Genomic DNA, 24,372 nt, shown 5'->3' with positions numbered 1-24,372 from the left:
AGTTCAGTATGAACCATGAGGTATGAAAGGTGACCCAGAAGTTACGTTAATTGGCACAAAACAGTGAGAAACAAGAACAAAGACACTAACAGAGCTGTGTATCACCAGGTAGGACTACAGGTTTCACCACAATTGATTCTTGAAGAGGTCCAGGTACTGCCAGGCCAAATACTAGATTACATGTGGGCAATTTGCCCTGCTGGCCCTTAAATACCACTGTAAACACAGCAGTGGGGTCACTCACTGTAGAACTAGACCAGTTAGCAAGAAAAAAGCCAAATCAATGTGATTGTGTCTTTGCATGTTGACTCCATCTCTGAATAGTCCCCCTCTCACAAAGCCCAGATAACCTCCCTGTTGACTCCCTCCTCATCCTCCTCTAGGCCTGGACATGGCAGTAGTGGTTATGCAGTTATACAATACATAAGGGCACTCAGCTGCAGGAGAGGGGATTGAAATCGTGTTTTAGGGCTACCTCTGCCAAGAGTAGGATTTCCCAACCTTGGCACTACTGATATTTTAGGCTAGATAATTCTTCATAGTGGAGGGGCTGTCTTGCGAATTGAGGGATGTTTAGTAGCATCCCCAGCTTCTACCTACTACATGCCAGTAGCACCTCTGCAGTTGTGACAATCATGTTTCCAGACATGTTTCCAAAATTGCCCCTGGTTGAGAATCATTGGCCTTGAAGGCCATCTTTTTCTAATTTACAAAAAAAAATGCCATATAGGCAAGTAGTAGCACTGTTAGAACTCACCATGGTCCTGGGAATATTCCTCCAGGCTAAGCAGTTCTAGATGCTTTGGCAGTTCTTCCCAGAGTGACACTTCCAGTCCCTATCTCCTATGTCTGTCCTCTGGACCCTAAATGGATCTGTATGTGTCCCCATGAGTTACAGCCCTAGGACTGGGCAGAGTATTTCAGGTGAGTGACTGTGGAGTAGGAGAAGCTCTCCTCTCCAGACAGAAACCTTTAAAAGTACCCACCCAAGGCAGCATGTCGACCTTCTAAAGGGCGGATGAATATTTGCACCTTGGCTTCTTTGCCTTCCCATCCATCACTCTTCATTATTCACAAACTGTTTCATCCAGTTTTGCTTGGAAATTCCTTATGTAAATCCCTGTGGCTGTTCACATGCTATATACTAGTTACTTTTCACAGAAGTGGTTAGTTAAAAAATATATATGAAGTCTGTAATTCTGAGAGTCTGCCCTTAAGATTTCAGGAATTTTTATTTTGTCTGAATGTGTAAGCCATGGCTATCTCCATCATCAGCATAGAAACCTTTCATAACTCCATTGCATATGACGAATACATATCTCTTCAAGGTCGCTCTAGTCCACAAAGTTTATTTCATACCTGCCACTTAACATATATTTTTAAGACTTATCTTTCCTAGAAATTTGATGCAAATCCCTGTCCAGTCATTTTCCTGTTATCCTGCAGAGGCAGAAACTTCACTTTACCCATGTAGATTTGCTTCACTCCCCCAATTCCCAAACGGTTTCTTTTCCTCACTTGCATTCATTTACACGCTTTACATTTGCATTTTGGATTCTGAATATTCTATGCATAAAATGGAGCAGATACACGCTTCAGAAGTGCAAAATGTCACTTTAAAAAATTAATCCATTACAAACTTTTGAGTCCAGTACGATAACAATCATAATGAGGAAATGCAATATGACTCTAAAAAGCTGAGGAATTTTCTTTGCAATAAAAAGGATTTATGTCCCAAATGCTGATTTGAGAGGGGAGTTCGTGGGGGAGACGCGGGATTGGAGCTGGATAGAGTTTACGGCTGAAAATATTTGCCACTGCCCTGGCTCGCCCTTCTCCATCCCCCAAGACTCAAGCAAGGCGCCCTACACAGAGCTTCCAGCCAGCGACTGCGTCTTCCCGGGGCGCTGCAGCGAAGGACACACTCTGTCCTCCGTGGTGGTTGGAGCAGAGCATCACTGGGTGCGGCCTAAGGCAAGGTGGAGTCTGAGGGCCACTGTCGCAAAGTGCTTCGCAGTGTAGAGCTGTCGAGATATTGTTTCTAGAATTCGAGATGATCAGCTTCAAAAAACATCACCCTGCCTGCGGTAATAGCTAAAACTAAACATCCCACTGGAAGTGTCACTTTGCATTCAGTCCCTTATCCCTTCAAGAACAGAACGCTCATTCTCGACCTCAAATACTTCGTGGACTGAGACAACAAACGTTTCCTCAAATGTGTTTAACAAGATGTTTCCTCAAAGGTGGAAGGAACGTCTGCTAAACAGCACTGACGAGAACACGGAATATGTGAGGACCGGCGGACAAGTTCCCGCAGAACCGGTTCCCACAGGCTAAAGAAGACGGTAGCTGGGAGGGGCCAAACTTCATTAGTGCCAGAGCGTGCAGGCGACGTCTGACGACCGCCCTCCTACCGCAGGGCACGACGGGAGGAGTGGTGGGACGCAGACAGGCTCGCGGCGTGGCGCCCTCTGGAGACCAAACGAACCCTGCGGATGACTAGAGGGGCGCGCCCCTGGCCTGCGGCAACTTGGGGGTCTCCTACTTCTTTGTGGAAACAGCATTACCCTCGCGCCGCTCCCGCCGCCCCTAGTTTTCTCGCGTCCCTGAGAGGCGCACGGTGACGTAGTTCCTGTGTGCGCCAATCCGGGGCTGGCCGGAGGGCGGGCTCTTCGAATTTGAATTCCCAAACTGTTGTAGATGTCAGGGATCCTCAAGAGGAGGTGAACGTCGCCTGGGCCAGGGCCGCGGCAGACCGAGGCCGACGTGGGCCTGAGGCGCGAGTCCTGGGGCGCCTGACCACCTCCGCGCGGTGCCCTGACCACCTCCGCGCGGTGCCGAGCTGGGACTGCCACCGTCCGCCCTGCCAAGCCCTCCACCAAGGTACGGCCTCTTCGGCGCCTCTAGCCTTTTGCCGGCGTTGCAGGTGCAGCGGCTAGGCCCACGCGGGCTTTAGTAGATTCTGGCTTTGGCAGTGCTTTCGCGCTGCTCATGCATTCAGTGTTTATTTGTTGCGTGTCTACGCAGTTGTCAGAACACTCGGTCAGATTCGTTTCCGCTCAGATTCATTTCCATGTTAAGCCCTCTAGACCTTTGTTCTAAAATCACTCACAGGAAAAAAAAAGAAAAAAAAAAAATGAGGTTAGAATGATTGTCGTTAAGAGCCTTCCAGTCAGCTCTTACTCATAGCGACTTCATGTATAACAGAAAGAAATATTGCCTGGGCCTGCACTATCTTCACAATTGTTGCTGTGTTAGAGCCCATGGTTGCAGCCACTGTGTCAATCCATCTCATTGAGGGTCTCCCTCTTTTTTGCCGACCCTCTGCTTTACCAAACATGATGTCTTTCCCCAGCTGTTGGTCCCTCCTGATGACATGTTCAAAGTAAGCAAGACTAGCTTCTAAGGAGCATTCTGGCTGTACACTCTCCAAGATAGGTTTATTTGTTCTCTTGGCAGTCCTTGGTATATTCAGTATTCTTTGCAGACACCACAATTCGGATGCGTTCATTTTTCTTCGTTCTCCCTTTTTCATCGTCCAGCCTTCGGAACACTGTTCTTTCTCAACTTGAGGGACACCAATTATCTGCATATTTCATCAGAGATTGAGCATTATTGATTTAGGGTTTTTTGTTTGTTTGTTTTTGTTCTGCTTTTCTGTTAACTAGGAAAGAAATAGGGCTTCAGGTCTTTCTTGGGTCGCCTATACTCAATGGTTTATTTGTTTTTCTTTTATTATTCTGCAAAGTTTCTATCGTCAGAAAAAAATCCTACGTGATTGTTTTAACACTCTGTCTACCACCAACCACACTGAAACCACTGAAAAATATTGGCAGATCTTTGGGCTTCTGTTGAGTTGCTGTTTATCACGTAGTGGTAGAGAAGGACTCCAAGAGAAACTTTGTGTCTTTTTGGGAGGGGGAGTAGAATCTGAGGGTTTTTAAGAATCTTGACTATTCAGCTTCTCCGTCTTATTACTTGCTTGAATGGGGGGGTGGGGATGGGGGTGGTGGGAAATATGAAAGGGAGGAGCTGTGTCTTGGAGCCTTTCAATGTGACCATAATTATCTGCCTTTAGATGAAAACAGTTCTGTAACGACGGCACCGGGTTGTGGGATGTCTAGTACAGATTGTGTCTGCTTTCAGTGCTACTAGTGTATTTGCAGTTATCGTTTGCTTTTTTAGCATTTCATTAGGCTCTAGGGAATTGTGATTGTATAAGTGGTTCAGTGGTAGAATTTTCACCTTTCATGCAGAGACCCACGTTCAGTTCCCAGCCAATGCACCTCATGTGTAGCCATCACCTCTCTGTCAGTGAAGGCTTGCATGTTATGTTGCTGAAAAGGCTTCAAAGCTTCCAGACTAAGACTAGGAAGAAAGGCCTGTGACCTACTTCCAAAAATAAGGTGGAGAAAACCCTCTGAATCAAAATGGTCCTATCTGCAATCACTGGGATGGCACAGGACCTGGCAGCCTTTAGTTCCATTGTGCATGGGGTCTCCCTGAGTCGGGCAACGCAACAACAGCTGGCAGCTACAAACCTGCACACATTTTGCAATTTTTCCTGGTAACTGTCCAGCTTATTAATTTTTTTTTTCTTTTGTGAGAGTACAGTTTTAGGGGATATAGTTAAAACTAAACTGTTAGTATTATAGCTCCTAGCACAGGACTCCTAGCACCTAGCATATTGCCTAACACATAAATATATCTGTTAATACATATTTACCAAATTATGTTCTGTGAAAGAACTACACTGGTGTTTGTGTTCAGGACAAGACTCCCAAGATAAACTTTGTCAGCTCTTATTATTGAGGAATTTTTTTTGTTTCTTTACTTTTCTTACTTAGCCACTGTCCCACCAGGGATCCTAGTATATTCTAAATTACTGAATAAAATATAAATTTGTATGTGAATTTTTAACTCACATATATGTATTTCACAGAAGTTATTGTAGATATAGACATTGGATGTCTTTTGGTCTGATTGCATTAGTATTTTCTGTGATTGGCTTTTTATGTTTATATGATGTCCTAAACTGATTGGAATAATTATAAATTCAGCAGTAAGAGATGCTATAAACCTAGTGTCTTAGTTATGTAGTGCTGCAATAATGACAGACCACAAGCAGGTGGTTTTAACAAATTTATTTTCTCACAGTTTAGGAGGCCAAAATTCTGAATTCAGAGTGCCAGATCTAGGGGAAGGCTTTCTCTGTCAGACATGGAGGGAGGTCCTTGTTTCTTTGGGCTTCTGCTTCTGGGTGATCTTCATGTGATTAACATGTGCCTTCCCCATCTCTGCTTTTTGCTCTTGCTTGTTTGTTGTTGTTGCTATTGTTAGTTGCCGTCGAGTGGGTTCTGACTCATAGCCACCCTGTGTACAACAGAACAAAACACTGCCTGGTCCTGTGCCAACCTCACAATCATTGCCATGCTTGAGCCCATTGTTGCGTCCACTCTGTCAGTCCATCTTTTAGACTTTGCCACTGACCCTCTTCTTTACCAAGCAAGATGCCCTTCTCCAGGGACTGGTCCCTCCTAATAACATGTCCAAGGTACTTAATATGAAGTCTCTCTATCCCTCCTTCTAAGGAGTACTCTGGCTGTATTTCTTCCAAGACAGATTTGTTTCTTCTTTTGGCAGTCCATGGTATATTCAGTACTCTTCGCCAGCACCATGATTCAAATGCATCAATTCTTCTCCGGTCTTCCTCATTCATTGTCCAGCTTTTGCATGCATATGAGGCGATTGAAAAAACCATGGCTTGGGTCAGGTGTACCTTAGTCTTCAAAGTGACATCTTTGCTTTTTAGCACTGTAAAGAGATCTTTTGCAGCAGATTTGCCCAATTCAGTACGTCCTTTGATTTCTTGACTGCTCCTTCCATGGGCGTTGATTGTGGATCCAAGTAAAACGAAGTCCTTGATGACTTCAGTCTTTTCTCTGTTTATCATGGTGTTCCTTATTGGTCCATTTGTGAGGGTTTCGTTTTCTTTATATTGAAGCGTAATCCATCTTGAAGGCTGTGGTCTTTGATCTTTATCAGAAAGTATTTCAAGTTCTCTTCACTTTCAGGAATCAAAGTTGTGTCATTTGTATATTGCAGATTGTTAATGAGTCTTCCTTCAATCCTGATGCCTCATTCTTCTTCATATAGTCCAGCTTCTCAGATTATTTGCTCAACGTACAGATTGAATAAGTATGGTGAAAGTGTACAACCTTGACGCACACCTTTCCCGAATTTAGATATGCACCATCCTTTTGTTCTGTTCAAACGACTGCCTCTTGATCTATCTGCAGGTTCAGCATGAGCACAATTAAGTGTTCTGGGTTCCCATTCTTTGAAATGTTATCCATAATTTGTTATGATCCACACAGTCAAATGCCTTTGCATAGTTAGTAAAACACAGGCAAACATCTTTCTGACTTTCTGTGCTTTCAGTCAAGATCCATTTGACATCAGCAATGATATCCCTCATTCTACCTCCTCTTCTGAATCCAGCTTGAATTTCTGGCAGTTCCCTGTCAACATACTGCTGCAACCATTTTTGAATTATCTTCAGCAAAATTTTACTTGTGTGTGATATTAATGGTATTGTTTGATAATTTCTTCATTCTGTTGGATCACTGTTCTTTTCAGTGGGCATAAATGTGGATCTCTTCCTGTCGTTTGGCCAGGTAGCTGTCTTCCAGATTTCTTCGCATAGATGAGTGAGCACCTCCAGCACTGTTTGTTGAAACACCTTAATTGGTATTCCATCAGTTCTTGGAGCTGTGTTTTTCTCCAGTGCCTTCAGTGCAGCTTGAACTTCTTCCTTCAATACTATCAGTTTTTGATCATATGCTACCTCCTGAAATGCTACCTCCTGAAAATTGACCAATTCTTTTTGCCACAGTGACTCTGTGTATTCCTTCCATCTTCTTTTGATGCTTCCTGCATCATTCAATGTAGAGTCCTTCAATATTGCAACCTGAGGCTTGAAATATTTCTTCAGTTTTTTCAGCTTGAGAAATGCTGAGCATGTTCTCCTTTTTGGTTTTCTAGCTCCAGATCTGTGCACATTTCATTATAATACTATATTTTGTCTTCTCAAGCTGCTGTTTGAAATCTTTTGTTCAGCTCTTTTACTTCATCATTGCTTCCTTTTGCTTTAGCAACTCTGCATTCAAGAATCAGTTTCAGAGTCTCTTTTGACATCCATTGTGGTCTTTTCTTTCTTTCCTATCTTTCTAATGACCGTTTGCTTTCTTCATGTATGATGTCCTTGCTGTCATTCCACAACTTATCTGGTCTTTGATTATTAGTGTTCAGTGCATCCAATCTATTCTTGAGTTGGTCTCTAAATTCAAGTGAGATATACTCAGGATCGTATTTTGGCTCTCATAGACTTGTTTTATTTTCTTCAGCTTCAAATTGAACTTGCATATGAGCAATTGATGGTTTGTTCCACAGTCAGCCCCTGGCCTTGTACTAAGTGATGATACTGAGCTGCTTCATCATCTCTTTCCACAGATATAGTCGCTTTGATTCCTGTGCATTCCATCTGGTGAGGTCCATGTATATAGTCACTGTTTATGTTGTTAAAAAAAAAGGTATTTCCAGTGAATAAGTTGCTGGTCTTGCAAAATTCTATCATGTGACCTCCAGCGTCATTTCTGTCACCAAGGCCATATTTTCTAATTATCAATCCTTCTTCTGTGTTTTCAACTTTCACATTCTAAAACTCACATTCTAGTCACTAGTAATTATCAGTGCATCTTGACTGCACGTTTGATCAATTTTAGACTGCAGAAGTTGGTAAAAATCTTCACTTTCCTCATCTTTGGTGTTATTGATTGGAGCATAAATTTGAATAGTAGTCATATTTTCTGATCTTCATGTAAGCTTATGGATATTATCCTATCACTGACAGTGTTGTACTTCAGGATAGATTTTGAAATTTTTTTTGTTTTGACAGTGAATGCAGTGCCATTTGTCATTCCCAGCATAGTGAACCATATGATTGTCTGATTCAAAATGGCCAATACCAGTCCATTTCAGCTCACTAATGCCTAGGATATCGATCTTTATGTGTTCTATTTCACTGTTGACAGCTTCCAATTTTCCTAGATTCATACTTCATATATTCCACGTTCCAGTTATGAATGCATGTTTGCAGCTGTTTCTTCTCATTTTGAGTCATGCCACATCAGCAAATGAAGGTCCCAAAAGCTCTACTCCATCTGCGCCATTTAAGTCTACTCTACTTTGAGGAGGCAGCTCTTCCCCAGTCATATTTTGAGTGCCTTCCAACCTGAGGGGCTCATCTTCTGGCACTATATCAGACAATGTTCTGCTGCTATTCATAAGGTTTTCACTGGTCAGTACTTTCAGATGTAGACTGCCAGATCCTTCTTCCTAGTCTGTCTTAGAACAGAAGCTCTGCTGAAACTTGTCCACCATGGATGACCCTGCTGGTATTTGAAATACTGGTGGCATAGCTTCCAGCATTACAGCAACGCACACACCACCACAGTATGACAAACTGACAGACAAATAGTCCGTCAGGCATAGAGGTTAGGATTCACAACACGTATTTCAGGAGGGGAGACCAGAGTTCAATCCATAACAACTAGTAAGTTCCAAACTTCTTGTATTGAAATATTTTGTTTATTTACCAAATATTACTGAGTGTTACTATGTGGAGCTTTACCTAGAATCTTGATTTCTAGGTGTGGGAATTAAAATTTATATGTAAGAAACAATTAAATCGCTTCTTGGCCTTTTGGCTAAAATTAAGTGTAGAAACAAAGCAAGTCTAAGACCATGAATGCTCAAGTACATAATTTCCTCTAAAAATTTCAAATAGCATTAAGTTTTTTAAAATTAAAATGAATAGAAGGCTTTTCAACAAAACTTAATAAAATATTGTAGAATATCACAAAATCAGGATTGGCAGTTATTTAAATAATCAAATGGATTTTTCAGCTTTCACAGGATATATCATTGTAACTGCTACCTTCAAATTTAAGTACATATCTCTGAAACTTTTAAAATCTAGTATAGGGCCATATGCAGATGTTATTTAGTGCTTTTTGATACAGACACTAGATTGGAACCTTCAAGATTTAAGATTCACGTAAATTTCAAAAGCAGAGATATTCAAAATTCACTTCTTAGAGCTATTAAATAGATGATTTGCTGAATACCACTTTATTTGTAGAGAAGTAAATTTAAAGACCAAACTGCTCATCTATTGAAAAACAGTAATAAAAATGTGACAAACAAAAGTTAAAATCTTAGTCTAACTGGTGAACTATAGATTATCCAATGTTGTTATAAACCAGTTAAACCTATTTTTTTAGTATATATGTTCTTATAGAAAGCAAACTTTACCAAAGCATGATAAAGGTTGACTTTACATTCTTTTTTTTTTTTTTTACATTCAGCTACAGGTTCTTCTGGGCCCCTCCTGAATTCCTGCTCTGAAAATTGTGTTTGTGGAATTTTTCTGCTAGAAGAACTTTGTTGCTGCTGGTTTATGAAGATGATTGCAACACCATTGAAACATCCAGGAGTTTGCTTGTCTTCGGAGGCATCTCAGAGGAGAAATATGTCCATGCATGCAATCTTTTTTGACAGCATTCCTTCAGGCACACTTACTCCGGTAAAAGATTTGGTGAAATATAGGAACACTTCTTTAAAATTAAATGACCATAAAAAGAATCAGTTCTTAGAAATGACAACTTTGAATAATAAAAAAATATTTCAGTCTACTGTGCTAGCAGAGGCCACTGTCTCTAACAGCTCTCTTGATATCAGTGTTATAAAGCCCAACAAGGATAGATTAAAAAATCAAGAAAACTACGAATCACCGGGAAAAATATTTCAAAGAATGAAAGAAAAAGTACTGCGTGATAAGCAAGGACAAGCATCAAGAGACAGTTTGTTAGAACCACCAAAAAGTGAAAGTACTAAAATCTTGACTCCTAATAGAGCTGAGAAAAGACTACTGCAGCATACCTACCTCTGTGAAGAAAAGGAAAACAACAAACCATCCCAGTCAGATAACAATTCACTAAAAGGTTAGTTTTATTATGTGTTGCTTAAAAAGCTATAAAGGCTCAAGTGCTTAATGTGTCAGGTACTGTTTTAGATGCTTGGGATACAGCAGTGAGCAAAGCAGACAAAAATTCCTGCCCTTATGTAGCTCACATTCAGGTGATAGAGAGATAATTAACATATTAAAGTAATTTTTATCGTACAGTACAAGAGAAGAAGCACTGTAGAAATAAAGCAGAGTAAGGATGATGGGGAGGTTAGAGGAGGGATGTAATTTTTAATGGGGTGGTCAGGATAAGCTTCAATGGGAGGGTGATATTTGAGTCAAAAAACTGAAAGAAGTGATATTTGCAGATATCTTGGGGAATGGGAGAGGATGATCCAGATTGGGAACAGCTGGTACCAGTGCCCTAAGATACCTAAGATAGGAGCATTCCTGATAAGTTCTATTTATGAGGTTAGTATAGAGTAAGTGGACAGTACTGGGGAGGAGGGGGTAGAACAGAGAGAGTCAGATAATGTAGGGCCCTATAGGTGAATGTTGTAAGGGTTTTGGCTTTTATTCTGAGTAAAATAAGGAGCCACTGGAGGGTTTTAAGCAGAGGAGTGACTAGATGTGACTCATGCTTTTAAAATAATCACTCTGGCTGTTGATTTGAAATGGAAAGAGTTACTGCAGTGGTGCAGGTGAGAGATGGTGTTGGTTTGGTCCATGTGGTAGCAGTGAAGGTAAGAAGTTGTTGGAGTCTCGATTTATTTTGAAGGTAGAGCCCATAGGATTTGCCCTAGGTTGGGTGTGAAATGTAAGAAAGTGAGATATAATGGATGACTCCAGGGTGTGTTTTATTTTGCCTTAACAACTGTAAGTGCAGAGTGATTTAACTGAAATGGGGAAGGCTGAAGGAGGAGCAGATGGACTCCAGTAGTTTTTTTCATGTTAATTTTGATATGTCTATTAAAAATCTAAGTATATGTGTCAAGTAGGTTGTTGAAAAAAAATTAGTTGGCATTTAAGGACCTGATCCAGGCAAGAAACATACATTTGGGGATCATTAGCATCAAAATGGTATTTAAAGCTATGAGATTAAATGAGATCATCAGGGAGACTGAGTGTGGAAAGAGAAAATGTTCAAGGGCTGAGCCCTGGGGCACGCAGACATTTAAAAGTTAGAATAAAGAGTTGAGACTAGTGAAAGTCACTCAGAAGCTAACAAAGAAGAAAGAAAACCAGGAGAGTGATAGTTTGGAAGCCAAGAGAAGAAAATATTTTGAGGAGGAAGGAGTCAAGACCTGTGTCTAATGCTGCCAATCAGCCAAATAAGATGAAGGCTGAGATTTGACTATTGGATCTAGCAGTTTGTAGGTCATTGATGACTTTGATGACTTTTGCTGGAGTGGTAGGAGCAAAAACTTGAGAGGGTTCAAAAGAGACAGTGAGGAGAGACATTAGCATTGGTGAACAATTGACAACTGTTTTGAGAAGTTTCACCCTAAAGGGGAGCAGAGAAATAATGGAAATATGGTTAAGAAAGGTTTTATTATTGTTTTTAATGATCAGTGAAATAACAGCATGTTTGTATGCTGTTAGAAATGATCCATTAGGGAGGGGAAAACTGTGATGCCATTGAGTAGTTGAGAAGGAATAGAATCTAATGACTAAGTAGAGATTTGGCCTTATTTGTCTTTATTATATTGCCCTGTCATTTCCAGTAGAATGAATTAAAGAAGAAACAGAAACTTATCACTTTTTTTTAATTTATTTTTTTGTTGTTGAGACCATATGCAGCAAAACATATACCAGTTCAACAGTTTCTATATGCACAGTTCAGTGACATTGGTTTACGTTCTTTGAGTTGTGCACCCATTCTCACCCTCCTTTCCTGAGTTGTTCCTCCCCCACTAACATAAACTCACCACTGTCTAAGTTTCTTATCCAGTCTTTCAAATTGTTGTCAGTTTGATCTCATATAGAAAAGGCACAATGGTAAAGACAGACATTCTTTACTGGAGCCCTGGCAGCACATTGGTTAAGAGCTACAGCACGCTATGGCTGCTAACCAAAAGCTCAGCAGTTCAAATCCACCAGCAGCTCCTTGGAAACCCTGTGGAGCAGTTCTACTCTGGCCTGTAGAGCCACTGCACTAGTTAAGCGAAATAAACTGTTGTATGGTTTTAAGAAGACATCAAGAGATATTTTTATCTTTATCAAGATTATCTCAGGGCAGTAGTTTCAGGGTTTCATCCAGTCTCCATGGCTCCAGAAATTATGAGGTCCATGAGAATTTGAATTCCTTTTCTGCATTTTCCCCCTTTTGGTCAGGATTATGCTATAGAATCTCTGCTCAAAATGTCCAGTTATGGTAGCTGGGCACCATCCAGCTCTTCTAGTCTTTTGGCAGAAGAGGCAGTTGTTGATGGAGGCAATTAGCCACACATTCTATATCCTCCTGTTCTTGACTCTCCTCCTCCTTCTTTTGCTCCAGAGGAATACCAGTCGTTGTGCCTTCGATAGCTGCTTGCAAGCTTTTAAGACCACAGGCACTATGCAAGGAACTAGAAAGTAGAACCCAAGCACTAAACACATTATTAAGCCGATTAACTGGGATGTCACATGAGGCCATGATCTTATCATTTCTTTTTATGACACATGTCGTTATAAATAAAGTCTTTAGGTTAAGATTCTAAAACCAAAGTGCCATACTTAGTAAAGCATAATCATTACCAATTTTTTCAAGTATAAGATTTGAAATTAAGCAAAAATTGAGATCTTTCTTTTCTGGTTCCAATTTTAAGTCTGTTATCTTCCCCTTTTTTGGTGAAAGAAACCCATTTCTATATTCAAAAAAACATAAAACTTTAAAGACCTAGGCTATAAAACAGAATAACCTATAAAGAACACTATTAGTCCCTATTTGTCTAGTTGATACTTTTGTGCCTTTGAAGGCCTGTTAAAGAAATGTCAACCAAAAACCAAACCTATTGCCATCAAGTTGGTTCCAACTCATAGTGACCCTGTAGGACAGAGTAGAACTGCCCCACAGGGTTTCCAAGGAGCAGCTGGTGGATTTTAACTGCTGACCTTTTGGTTAGCAGCCGAGCTCTTAACCACTGCGCAACTAGGGTTCCCACAAAGAAATGTCAAAAGCATATAAATTAAGGTTGAGTATGCTATTAAGTCTCAACTTTTTGTTATTTAAAGTGTAAGTTACAACTATTCAACAGTTTGTGTTTTAGAGTTTATAATAACCAGAAGCACAATTTTCAAGACTGGGCGGCACTTCATACATAATCCTAACTAAAGCCATTCATTTTACAAATGATGAAATAGGCCCAGAGATGTCATTTGACTTATCCTGGGTTACTTTTCTGATTTTTGGCAGCACCAGAATTATGTTCCAGATTTCCAGGCTTCCAAGTTTAGCAGTTCACTTTTGCCTAGAGTTGGCAAGTTGTAACATGGAGAAATTTAAAAAAAAATTCTTCCTCCGCATAACATAGGTATACATAGTAGGATGAAGGCATGAGAGAGTAATAAAGGTAAAAATTATATAGATGTCGTGTTGAAAAGATATACTATACTGTTATGATCCTTACTGAACTAAGTGTATCTGTTTCAAGATTTTGAAAATACATGTTTTTTTTCCAGTAACTAATACAATTCAATTTTTTCTTTCTTAAAAAAAAAAATCTTAATCCTAGTCAAAGAAGTTCCTCTAGACTCATCAAATATTTAAAATAATATTTAAATAATATTTTCCTTGCAGTCAAACAAAAGATTCAACATCAGCAAGAAAAGAAAGGACCCCTGCACAATTTAACTTATGGTAAAGTACTTTTTGTTTTGTTTTGTTTCATTTTTTACTTTTTAACTTGAATGTATTGTCACATGTTCTAGATAATTATCTTCACTGTGTGGGGAATAAGCATTGGATAAAACTTGAATCTTAAAAAGCCAGGAGCCCTCGGAGAAAGTTTAAAAACTATTTAAAAATGTATATAGTTTTAAATTGACTGTTTTATTTCTCTCTGTTTTAATTTCATATGGTCCTTCTATAATTTTTGTTTATTTTTTTGCAGAACTTCTAGTTTTGAAGCAAGAACACGAAAATATTTCAGCTGCAGGAGTCTCATTAAGTACAGCTCAGTCGGCTAAACCAGTTTTTCACTCAAAAGAGAATACTGTTGCAACCAGTAACTCCACAAAGGGCACATTTATTTTAGAAAACATTGATTCTGCCTATGAAAAATCCCAAAATACTACTGTCGAGACTCCTAGTACTAATTGTGTTCCTACTAATAGTGGCAGTCAATTAATGGTTTCTGAGAGTAAGGTGACAACAGAAGCGACTTCACAACAAGAAACTAAGGAAGGAAATGAAAAAACAGTATCCATAGAGACAGATCTTCTGTGTTCCATGAACAGTACCTGTAAAATTGTGCTTGCGACTCCAAGACTTAATATAACAATACCTCGAAGATCAGAAAGAAAGAAAAAGCTTTCTCCTCCAAGTATATTTCAAACCATTACAAATGGAGCAAAAAAAAATAAGGTAGGAAAATATTTAAAGTAGATATTCTGCTTTTATCCCCATTCTTTAAGAGCTTTATGCTTTCTCATTACTAAGAGTAGCTTCGTTTTCATGTTTTATTATTGTTTCATGTAGTGGCAGTATGGCTCCTCTAGTGAAAAGAGCCATGGGTTGAGCATAAGAAGACTTGGGTATTAAGTCTTACCTTGCTGTATTACTGTAGTTGTATAGCTTTCAATAATTATTCCCTTTGGGAATGAACACTGAGTTCCTTCCTACTCTTAATTACTTTTACTTTTTTCTGATTCTTGGGATACTGTTAACAGAGCAGTTGAAATAGAAAGGAATTACAGCGTCTGAAGATTTAAGAATTTTCCTGGTGTAGCTCATGCTTACCCAGATTTTTGGTTAATTTCCCAGAAAGGGATAGCCATAAAACAAAATACAGAGCATTTTCAACTTCTCTTGCTGTACAAAATGTCCAAATATACCACACAGTCACAGTGTGAAATAGAAACTTTGATTTACTCCCTCTTTTATTTCCATGTGGAGATTACTGCTAGAATTACACTTGAGACCTTTCTCAGATCTCTTCACTCACTTTTCCCAATTGATAGAGCAAATTGTCCGTTGAATTTGAGAAAAGGAGTTGAACGAACCCAACCTCTCTGGGCTTCCCTTTTTGGTGTGGTAGGGTATATACTGGTTTACTCACTCACATGTACAGTAACCTAAAGTATTTAGCTATGTTCTTCCCCTCTAAGAGGAAGGCCTGCAGTTTAAGGAGTCAATTCAAATTAGGAAGGAGTTTTACAAAACCCATCATGGCCACATGTCTAAGCTGTAGTCCCTAAACCATCTTTTATCACGATAACCCCTTTGCTGGCTTTGACATCAGTTTTAATATTGTCTCGTCCAAACATTCTCTTCGGCATGGTTTTAAACTGCAGATAACAGCCCTTGAATGGGTTATTGAATTAGTTTAGTGGGCCATAACTTGCATTTAAAAAGTAAATAAAATGGATTACAGTGGAGAGTATCAGAACAAAATGCATGTATTAAGGGTAAACATTGTTTTGTGAAAATTTTGTTTTGAGTTAGAAATGTATGTGTGTACTAAATTATAACATAGAATGTATTTTTATGGATCATGGTCATAATTTGAAAGATTGCCATAAGGAATTTGGTGTTTATATGTTAGCAGGGAAGGGGGTGGAGGGGAGTGCATAGAGCCCCTCTGCTCCAGGCTAATCTTTTCCTTCCCACCTTTGTCTGCCCTCCCATTTCCCAACACTTCCCAGATTATCATAAAAATTTAAGAAGGAATATATAAACAGAACTGATCTTGTGCTTCCCTATAAGACTGTAGCCTTCAAAATGGAGCACTGCATTCTTTTAAGAATGCTTAGTTTAGACTTCAGACTTTCCAAGGAGTATGGTGGGTGCTTAGAGTTTTAAGTGAATTTCTGAATCCTCAACTTACGTACTGTTTCCTAAAAACATACCTGCCATTTAGGCCTGTTCCTTTCACAGTCTGCTCTTCTACTTTACAAATCTTTTCACCCGTTAAGAATTATTCTGGTACATCACCCTAAAGTATTACAAGCTTTTGTAAATAGAATTTTATGGGGATATAGCCACATCCGTTCATTTATGTATTGTTGTTTTCATGCTACAACAGCAGAATTGAGTGACTGCAACAGAGACCATATGGCCCTCAAAGCCTAAAATGTTTACTGTCTGGCCCATTACAGAAAAAGTTGACTGACCACTGCCCAAATGTGTGATAACCCGGGAGGCATCAAACAAGAGGAGAAATACTGGTATATTAAAAAAATGAATGACTCATGATTAGATAATAAACTGTTTGCAAATCAGATGGCTTCCAATTCTTTACTTTTGGAAAAATTGGAAGAAGATCTGATAATCCATGGTAGTAGATCTCTGTAATATTTTTGGCCTATAACTTGGAAGGGGTGCAGATAATTGAATGACCCTGCAATAATAAAAATGTTTCCATTCTCAAGTACTTATTGGTGTGACCAAAGATTCTCGGTGCTCACTATATTTTATTTTCTCTTCTATAACATGAAAAATAGAAACAAGATTGATGCTGAAACTATCTCACTTTGGCCGTGAGTAATATTTACTCACAAATACATTAACTAACTAAAAAAAAAAAAAAATCATTAAGAAATACATTTCCAATAAAAGTTTACTTTTTATGCTCAAGTATCAAAATTTTTTTAGGTTACACGTTGTGAAAAGAAAGGCTAAATAGCAGCGTGCAGGGTGTGTATATATTGCTCAAAAAGTAAGATAGGGTCATCAATAAAGGACTTTAGAATATCAAACTATGTTACCAGTTTCCCTTGACTCAGCTCCGGCTCAGCAATATTACGTACAAGAGAAATAAATGTTGCTTGGTCCTGGGCCATCTTCATCTGGATGATATCTCAATGTATCTATTGGAAATTATGTTCGTTGCAAATATTTAAACTTATGGTGAAAAGTTTAAAATATTGACTTAGAAATGTGTGAGAGGCTGCATAATTTTTTACAATTCTTTTTTGGGGTAGGTTAAGCAAAAAAGTTTGAAGACAGCTGTTCTAAGAGATCCCACAGTACTGATTCCATCATCTCTGCAGTGCTTTTTATGTCAGTTACCACAAGAATTCCAAGCTTCCGAGGACTCATCTCTATACAGTTCTATACAGACCCTAGTTGTGACCCAATCTCGCACTTATCACCAACTCATCACACCTTACATTGTGCCCTCTTAAACTCAAGGTATATCATCAGCAGAATGTTCTATTCTCAATCTTCTGTAAGCTATGATTCTTGTCTAACTAAAATAAGACTTCTTGCTCCTCCTTGCTACTCCAGGCTGTTTTTCCTGCATCCTCTCTAAAGCCACTCAGCTCCCCTCCCAGCTTCTTTGAAGAACATGTTATAAGTCTTTACCTCTTCTTGCCCCCTCTTGTTAAAATCATCTACAATATAACCTCCTACTCACAACTTCGCATTCCTATTGTTTGACACATGTTACTGACTTCTACTACTACTTCTGTCATCATCCCTGGTGACATCAGCATCCGTGTAGATGATCCATCCAGTCCCTTTGACTTCTTGATCTTCAGTGACCTTTCCAGTCTTCATCCTCTGCCATCGTCATACCCCCATACCTTGTTATTGCCAATTGATGCACCAAATTCTCACTTTCAAGCATCCTACTGTCACTGCCCACTCCTGTTTCTCTGGGTCATTCCTTCTAGCACTGTTCCCCAACCCCTCTACTGCATCATCAATCCTCTGATCCCCCTAAGACAGCCTTAAATCCATCAACCGTCTCTTGTCCCTATTTCCCTCTTCACACCACACAGATTCAATGGTACATCGTTATAATCATTCCTTTGACTAAACTCTGAACTCTCTCTACTGTTTTTCCTTCTGTTCTCCCTTGGCAAAATCCTAACTCTGGTTAAATTTAACTCTTCTTGCTGCATACCTGTACCTAAGAAGCTGAAGAGACCTAAAACAAAACATACAACCATGCTGACTGGTCTCATTTTAAATTCGACAAACTTTAACTGGGCTCTCAGTATTGTCCATCAGTCCTGCTACATTTCACTTACCAATTCACACTTTGACTTTTCTAGAAGAGTACCTTACAGTTTTTCTCTCCTAAAACCTCCAAACCTCTTCCCTCCTCCTCATTTTCAGTTCACTGAGAACCTCATATTCCCATCACCAAATCTACCAACCTACCTGTGGCTGTGTCCACATACTCTGGTTTCCCTTCCATTAAAATGAATGAAAGTTTATTCTCCTTTTTGAGGCCAGTTCATTTCCTCTTACTGCTTTAAGAACTTTGCCCTGCGATTATCCCCTCAATTTTTTCTTCTCCTCTGTATCATTAGCATTAGCACATAAACAGGTTGAAACATGGCCTACATTTTTAAAAAAGTAAATAAAAAAGTCCACCTTCCCTTTACCCCATATCCCTCTCTACTACCATCCCTTTTTTTGTTTCCCTTACAGCAAAACACCTTGAAAAAAGGTATATGTATTCACAGTTTTAATTTTTTCTCCCCATTCCCTCTTTAACGTGTTTCACTTTGAACATTCATATTCACTACTTTATGAAAATTGTTCTTTTCAGGTGCTCCAATGACCTCCATATATATCACCAAATCCAGTGATTCATTCTAATTCTTTACTCAGTCTCTCAGTAAGGTTTGACACAGTGAACCATTCATTCCTTGTCAAAGCATTCCATTGTTTTTTCTCTTGGATTCCAAGATCTCTCTCTCATTTTCTACTACCTCAGTAGCCATCCCTTCTTAGTCCCCTTCCCTGCTTCCTCTTTTTCTACCCAACCTATAATGTTGGAACTCTCTGGGAATTAGTCCTAGAAATGTTCCTTTACCTACACTCATTATCTAGACTGTCACCCAGCACCATAGCTTTAAATTTCATCTCTATGCAGTTTTCTACATGACTTCATTGATATCTAATAGGCATCTCAAATTTAACATGTTAAAACTAAACCCTTCATTGTGTCCCATACCAGTGGTGTTTATCAGCACTAATATCAGTAAATAGTAAAACTATCCCCCCAAGTACTTGGGCAAAAATCTTAGATTCATCTTGGATTCTTGTTTTTCTTTCATACTTGACAAACCATAAAGAAATCCTCTTGGCTCTAGTGGCCACTTTTCACTGCTTACCTACTGCCTCCTTGTCCAAGACATGGTAATTTCTTGGATTACTGTAGTAGCCTAATTGTCTCCCTGCTTCCACTATTGCTCCTCCCCCCACTTCTATGTGTTTTCCAGACAGAATCTATCATATTTATATATCCATTCTCTACCTAGCTGTCCCTTAAAATATTAAATCATGTCACTCCCCTGGTCAAAATCATCCAGTAACTTCCTATCATGGGGGGTGCGGGGGTGGGGCAAGCTTTTACCATGTTTTGCAGGACTCTGTAATTCAGTCCCTGGAGATCTCCAATTTCACCTTTTGTCGTTCCGTCTTGCTTTCAAGCTACCATACCCTCCGGGCGACCTACTTAGAGCCTTTGCACTTGTTTCCTCTGCCTGGAACAAACTACTTACTCATGCCTTCAATCAGTTCTCTGTTCTGAAACTTTTCCTGACTGTCCTATCTAAAAGCACCCTTAGTTATCTAACACCTTATATTATTTTTATAGTAGTTATCACTGCCTGACATTTTATGATTTATTTGTTAGGATACTCCCCTAACCCCCACTCGCTGTCCCCTGCTGGAAGCACATTAGAATGTTTGCTCTAGGAAGGCAGCTGTTTGGTTTGGCTTCTCACTGAATCTTCACCTCCTACAATAGTGCTAGGCATGTAGCAAGAGCTGAACGAATATTTCTTGAATGAATAATGAGTGAACATTTTTATATTTTATATAAGCAGTATGGTAAAGGGGTCATACATCCAGAATCCTTGGATTTATAACCCGTCTATGCTAGCACTAGCTAGTGTGTGTGACATGGGCAAATTATCTAACTAGACTTTACAGAATTTCTTTATCTATAAAATGAAAATGATAGTCTCTTCCTCCTGGTGTCGTCATTAGGATAACATGAGTTGATGAATCTAAGGTGTTTGGAACATTGCCTTAGTGTTAGCTTTTATTTTTAATACCATCTCCATCTGACTGATTCTTTGACCCATCTCAGGTAGTTCCAAATGTGGGAGGAGGAAAAAAAGAATGTTACTTATTGCGCTCCTATAATCCCACCTATAATTTTCTTAAATGAACAAAATTGAGGAGAAGTGCAATAACACTGCTCATTTTAGCAACTTTTCCAGGCTTGTTATAAAACTGGAGAATTTGTATATGTATTTATAATTTTACATGTAAAGTAAGCAGCCATTCAGTTAGTTCTGTGAATTTTGGCTCTATTTCGCATCAGAAATAGTTCAAAGTTAAGTTGTTATGAAATACAATTTTTTTACGCAGATATTCATAGGAATAGTCTCTTTATAATGGAATCTTAGGTGTTCTAAAATAAAGAATTCTATGAGCTATTCGGATGTTTGCCCTGGATTAGAATGTTGTTAAATATAGGTTACTAGCGATCACCTTTATAGTTTATAGAAATTTGAAATGAAACTGTAAATCTACTTTGTAAAACAAAGGAGAAAAAAATGCTCTGACTTTTTAGGGGCAAAAATGATGGTGAAATGTATACAACTGACTTTTTTCTCCAAGTTATTGGGTCTTTTGGTGGGACTTGGTGTTTTAATGGATACCTTGGGATTTTAAGTGATTGTTATTCCAGTGGTGAGATATTTAATATAAGAATATCTGAAGTTGAATTGCTTCTGAATTGTAGCACTGTGCAGTACAGTGTAACTTTAGTCTTTTTTTCCCTTCATCTTTTCTGTTTCATTTTATACAAGAGTTTTACTTTATAACAATTTAAAATAGAATGTGCTCCTTATATAGATGGGTACTGAGGAATCATTTGGGTTATTTACATGAGTTTTTTATGTAAATTAATTTTGTAATGCTTATGCTACAGGTAATACAGGAAATATGTACTTTGTTTTATGCTTGGTTAGGTAATCCAACTACAGGAATGGATGATTAAAATCAGCAATGATAACACTGCTATATGTGTAGAAGGAAAATTAACGTAAGTATAACATTTCAATTTTTGTAAAAATAAAACCTATGTAAAATAAAACAGTTGTTTATAAAAGCTTAAAAGATGCATGGGAAGTGCATCTCCCATAAAATAAAGACTTTCTAAAGAAGTAATTAACTGAAGGCACAAAAAAGTAAAATAACAGTGCAGGTCCTGACCATGCTGTTACCAGCTTTCTTGCTTTTGGTTGTTTATTCAAGCTATTTTTAAAATGGTGGCAGCTCAAATTTGTATAGTATTTTATTCTTTTCAAAGGTGCTAGAAAGTGGGCTAATATCATCTGCTTAATTATATTGATCAGTTAATATTTACTACATGGATTTCAGTCCAGATTCTCCCATCTAAATTGGAACAACCAGATATAAATTATTGATCCAGAAAAGGAATCAAAATTACTTTAAAACATTTCCATACAGCACATATTAAGTAATCATTGGTACACTTTCTGATTCTCCCTAAGTGAGAGAATCATCAGGTAGGTAGGTCTTACCTAGATCTGCTATTTTATTAAGTATCGTTTCCAACTTTTCAAAACCAATTTCATAGTGGTAAAAAAATTTTGGAATAATATGTTGTAATAAAATCATATAGGATATCACTGTTCAAAGTACGTACTTGGAAGTATATAAGTTGAGTGTGTATAATCAGTGGTACCCACTCTTTCTGCCTGGCTCATACCCATTTCCTTAATATCCAAGAGGGAGTGTAGATAACCTTAGTTCAGTTCCCACTGCTGCTGCTTACTAGCTATATTGACTTGGGCAAATCACTTACCCACTTTCAGTCTCAGTGTCCTCCTCTGCACAATGGCGATAATAATACCTACCTTATGGGTTGTTGTGAGGATTAAATGAGTTAATGTTTATAAGAGTTAAAATAGTGCTTTTAGAGTGCTGTATAAATGTTTGTTAAATAAAACAGGTAAAATGAATAGGATGGAAGAGAAGTAATATTGTATTAAAGTATAATGTATTAATTTAATGTATGTGTTTTTAATGTATAAATGTAGCCCCAATTGACCAAATTAAAAAAATTTCAGAGTGGCTTTCTTAATTATGGGGCCCTGGTAGCGCAGTGGTTAAGAGCTATGGCTGCTAATCAAAAGGTTGGCAGTTCAAATCCACCAGCTGCTCCTTGGAGACCCTATGGAGCAGTTCTACTCTGTCCTATAATGTCACTATGAGTCAGAATCGACTTGATGACAACGGGTTTTGGTTTTCAGTTATTATGCTTGTACTTAGTGGGTTTATTATTAGTTATCTGATGAGTGAGAGATTGTTCAACATTTATGTAATACATCTTTATATTTTGTTCTTTTTCATATTTAATCTTAGTGTCATTTAAAGAAATACAAAGAGTAGATTTATGGATCAGTGACTTGATACTGCTGTTGGTTTGTTTTTCCCCACCTGAAACCTCTTTTTGGTACTTCCCAAAATACAAGCTAAAAACATGAGGTTAGATGGATGCAACTACATAATTGCATGAAAGCTAACGCATGATAGCCCCTGAGGAAAGGGTCAGGAAAATAATTATTTGGTACCTTAACATTAGGTAAGCTGGAACTGCAGCATCGTTAGCATCAGATATTTAGAGGAAGCCCGTTTCTAAGCTAATGATATATTTTATAGTAGGCACATGGTTTGGCAACAGTATAGTTTCTTGGCACATAACTCTGAGTGTCATACTAGCCAAGCAGTTTGAGTTCTGCTGCAGTCTTTGGCCCTCAAATATTTTGTAATTAGTTTAATTGTTAATTTAGCTAGAGTGCAAACTTATGATTTTCTATATAAATTTGTGTACTTATATATGTACCTTGTTACTGATGGTAAAATATGAGTATTTTGGCCTTAACTAAGCTATTTTTTTTCTCCTAGAAATGTCGGTGATATATATTGGCACAGTAATATAATTATAGAACGCATTGAGCACAACAAACTTAGGACTTTGTCAGGCAACATTTATATATTAAAAGGAATGATAGACCGGATTTCCATGAAAGAAGCAGGTAATAGCTGTCATAATTAATTGATAATTTTTTTTAAAAACATGAAGCAGTTAACCATGTTTCTAATAGTATACATATATTTTTTTTTACATTTTAATTAGGTGTTTTAAAATTATGAATCAACCAAAAATAACAATCAAAACAGAATTGACCACATTAGATAAACCTATGATCATTTTTCTCTGATTTAATCATTACTGTTGGTGGTTTAGCAGCTAAGCACTCAGCTGCTAACTAAAAAGTCAGCAATTCGAACCCACCAGCTACTCCATGGGAGATAGATGTGGCAGTCTGCTTCCATAAATGTACACCCTTGGAAAACCCTATGGGCCAGTTCTGGTCTGACTTGTGGGGGCACTATGTGTTGGAATCAACTCAACAGCAACAGGTTTTTTTTTTATTAATGGTAGTTTAGATAACTTCTGTTATTTCTGTTAATTTCAAGTGATACACTCCTTATTTATGAGGAATAAGGAGTATTTCGCTCGAAACTTTTTGCAATCTGAGAAGGTAGAAGATAGAATTTTGAAAGACCCTTAACCTAGTCATTGGAAATCCTTTTTTCAACAACATAAATGATGATTATGCTCATGGACCTTGCGAGATGGAATATACAGGAATCAAATCGATTACATCTGTGCAGAGAGATGATTGTTGTTGCCAGTAGGTGCCATCAACACACTTCCAACTCATAGCAATGGTCTTAGTTATCTAGTGCTGCTATAACAGAAATACTACAAATGGATGGCTTTAACAAAGAGAAATTTATTCCCCTACAGTATAGGAGGCTGCAAGTCCAAATTCAGGATACCAGCTCCAGGGGAAGGCTTTCTCCCTCTATTGGTTCTGGGGGAAAGTCCTTGTCATCAATCTTCCCCTTGTCTAGGAGCTTCTTGGCGTAGGAACCCAGGCCCAAAGGATGCACTATTCTCCTGGCTCTTGTTTTTTGATTGTATGAGGTCCCCGTCTCTCTGCTTGCTTTTCTCTTTTATATCTCCAAAGAGATTGTCTCAAGATACAATCTAAACTTGTAGATTGAGTCCTGTCTCATTAACATAACTGCCTCTAATGCTACCTCATTAACATCATAGAGATAGGATTTATGA

The 24,372-nt window shown here is 38.5% G+C and overlaps 1 protein-coding gene across 2 annotated transcripts in view; it reads left to right on the top strand.

Annotated features, from left to right (window-relative positions):
• The first annotated feature begins 1,794 nt into the window (after nucleotides 1-1,794).
• Nucleotides 1,795-24,372, top strand: part of MIS18BP1 (MIS18 binding protein 1) — a 48,189-nt gene continuing 25,611 nt past the window's right edge. The window contains exons 1-6 of one of the 2 annotated variants that reach the window (XM_023546136.2): nucleotides 1,795-2,883; nucleotides 9,429-10,064; nucleotides 13,806-13,865; nucleotides 14,119-14,591; nucleotides 21,173-21,246; nucleotides 23,136-23,266. In XM_023546136.2, coding sequence (XP_023401904.2) covers nucleotides 9,521-10,064; nucleotides 13,806-13,865; nucleotides 14,119-14,591; nucleotides 21,173-21,246; nucleotides 23,136-23,266 — 1,282 coding nt within the window. In that variant the 5' untranslated portion in view covers nucleotides 1,795-2,883; nucleotides 9,429-9,520. The remainder of the gene's footprint in view (nucleotides 2,884-9,428; nucleotides 10,065-13,805; nucleotides 13,866-14,118; nucleotides 14,592-21,172; nucleotides 21,247-23,135; nucleotides 23,267-24,372) is intronic. The other variant, XM_010588615.3, reaches the window with a different exon arrangement.

Source organism: Loxodonta africana, chromosome 10 (assembly GCF_030014295.1).
Source record: "Loxodonta africana isolate mLoxAfr1 chromosome 10, mLoxAfr1.hap2, whole genome shotgun sequence".
In the NCBI taxonomy this organism is placed as follows: Eukaryota; Metazoa; Chordata; class Mammalia; order Proboscidea; family Elephantidae; genus Loxodonta; species Loxodonta africana.
The sequence above is the reverse complement of the archived record's forward strand: the minus strand, read 5'-3'. Positions and strand labels throughout refer to the sequence as shown.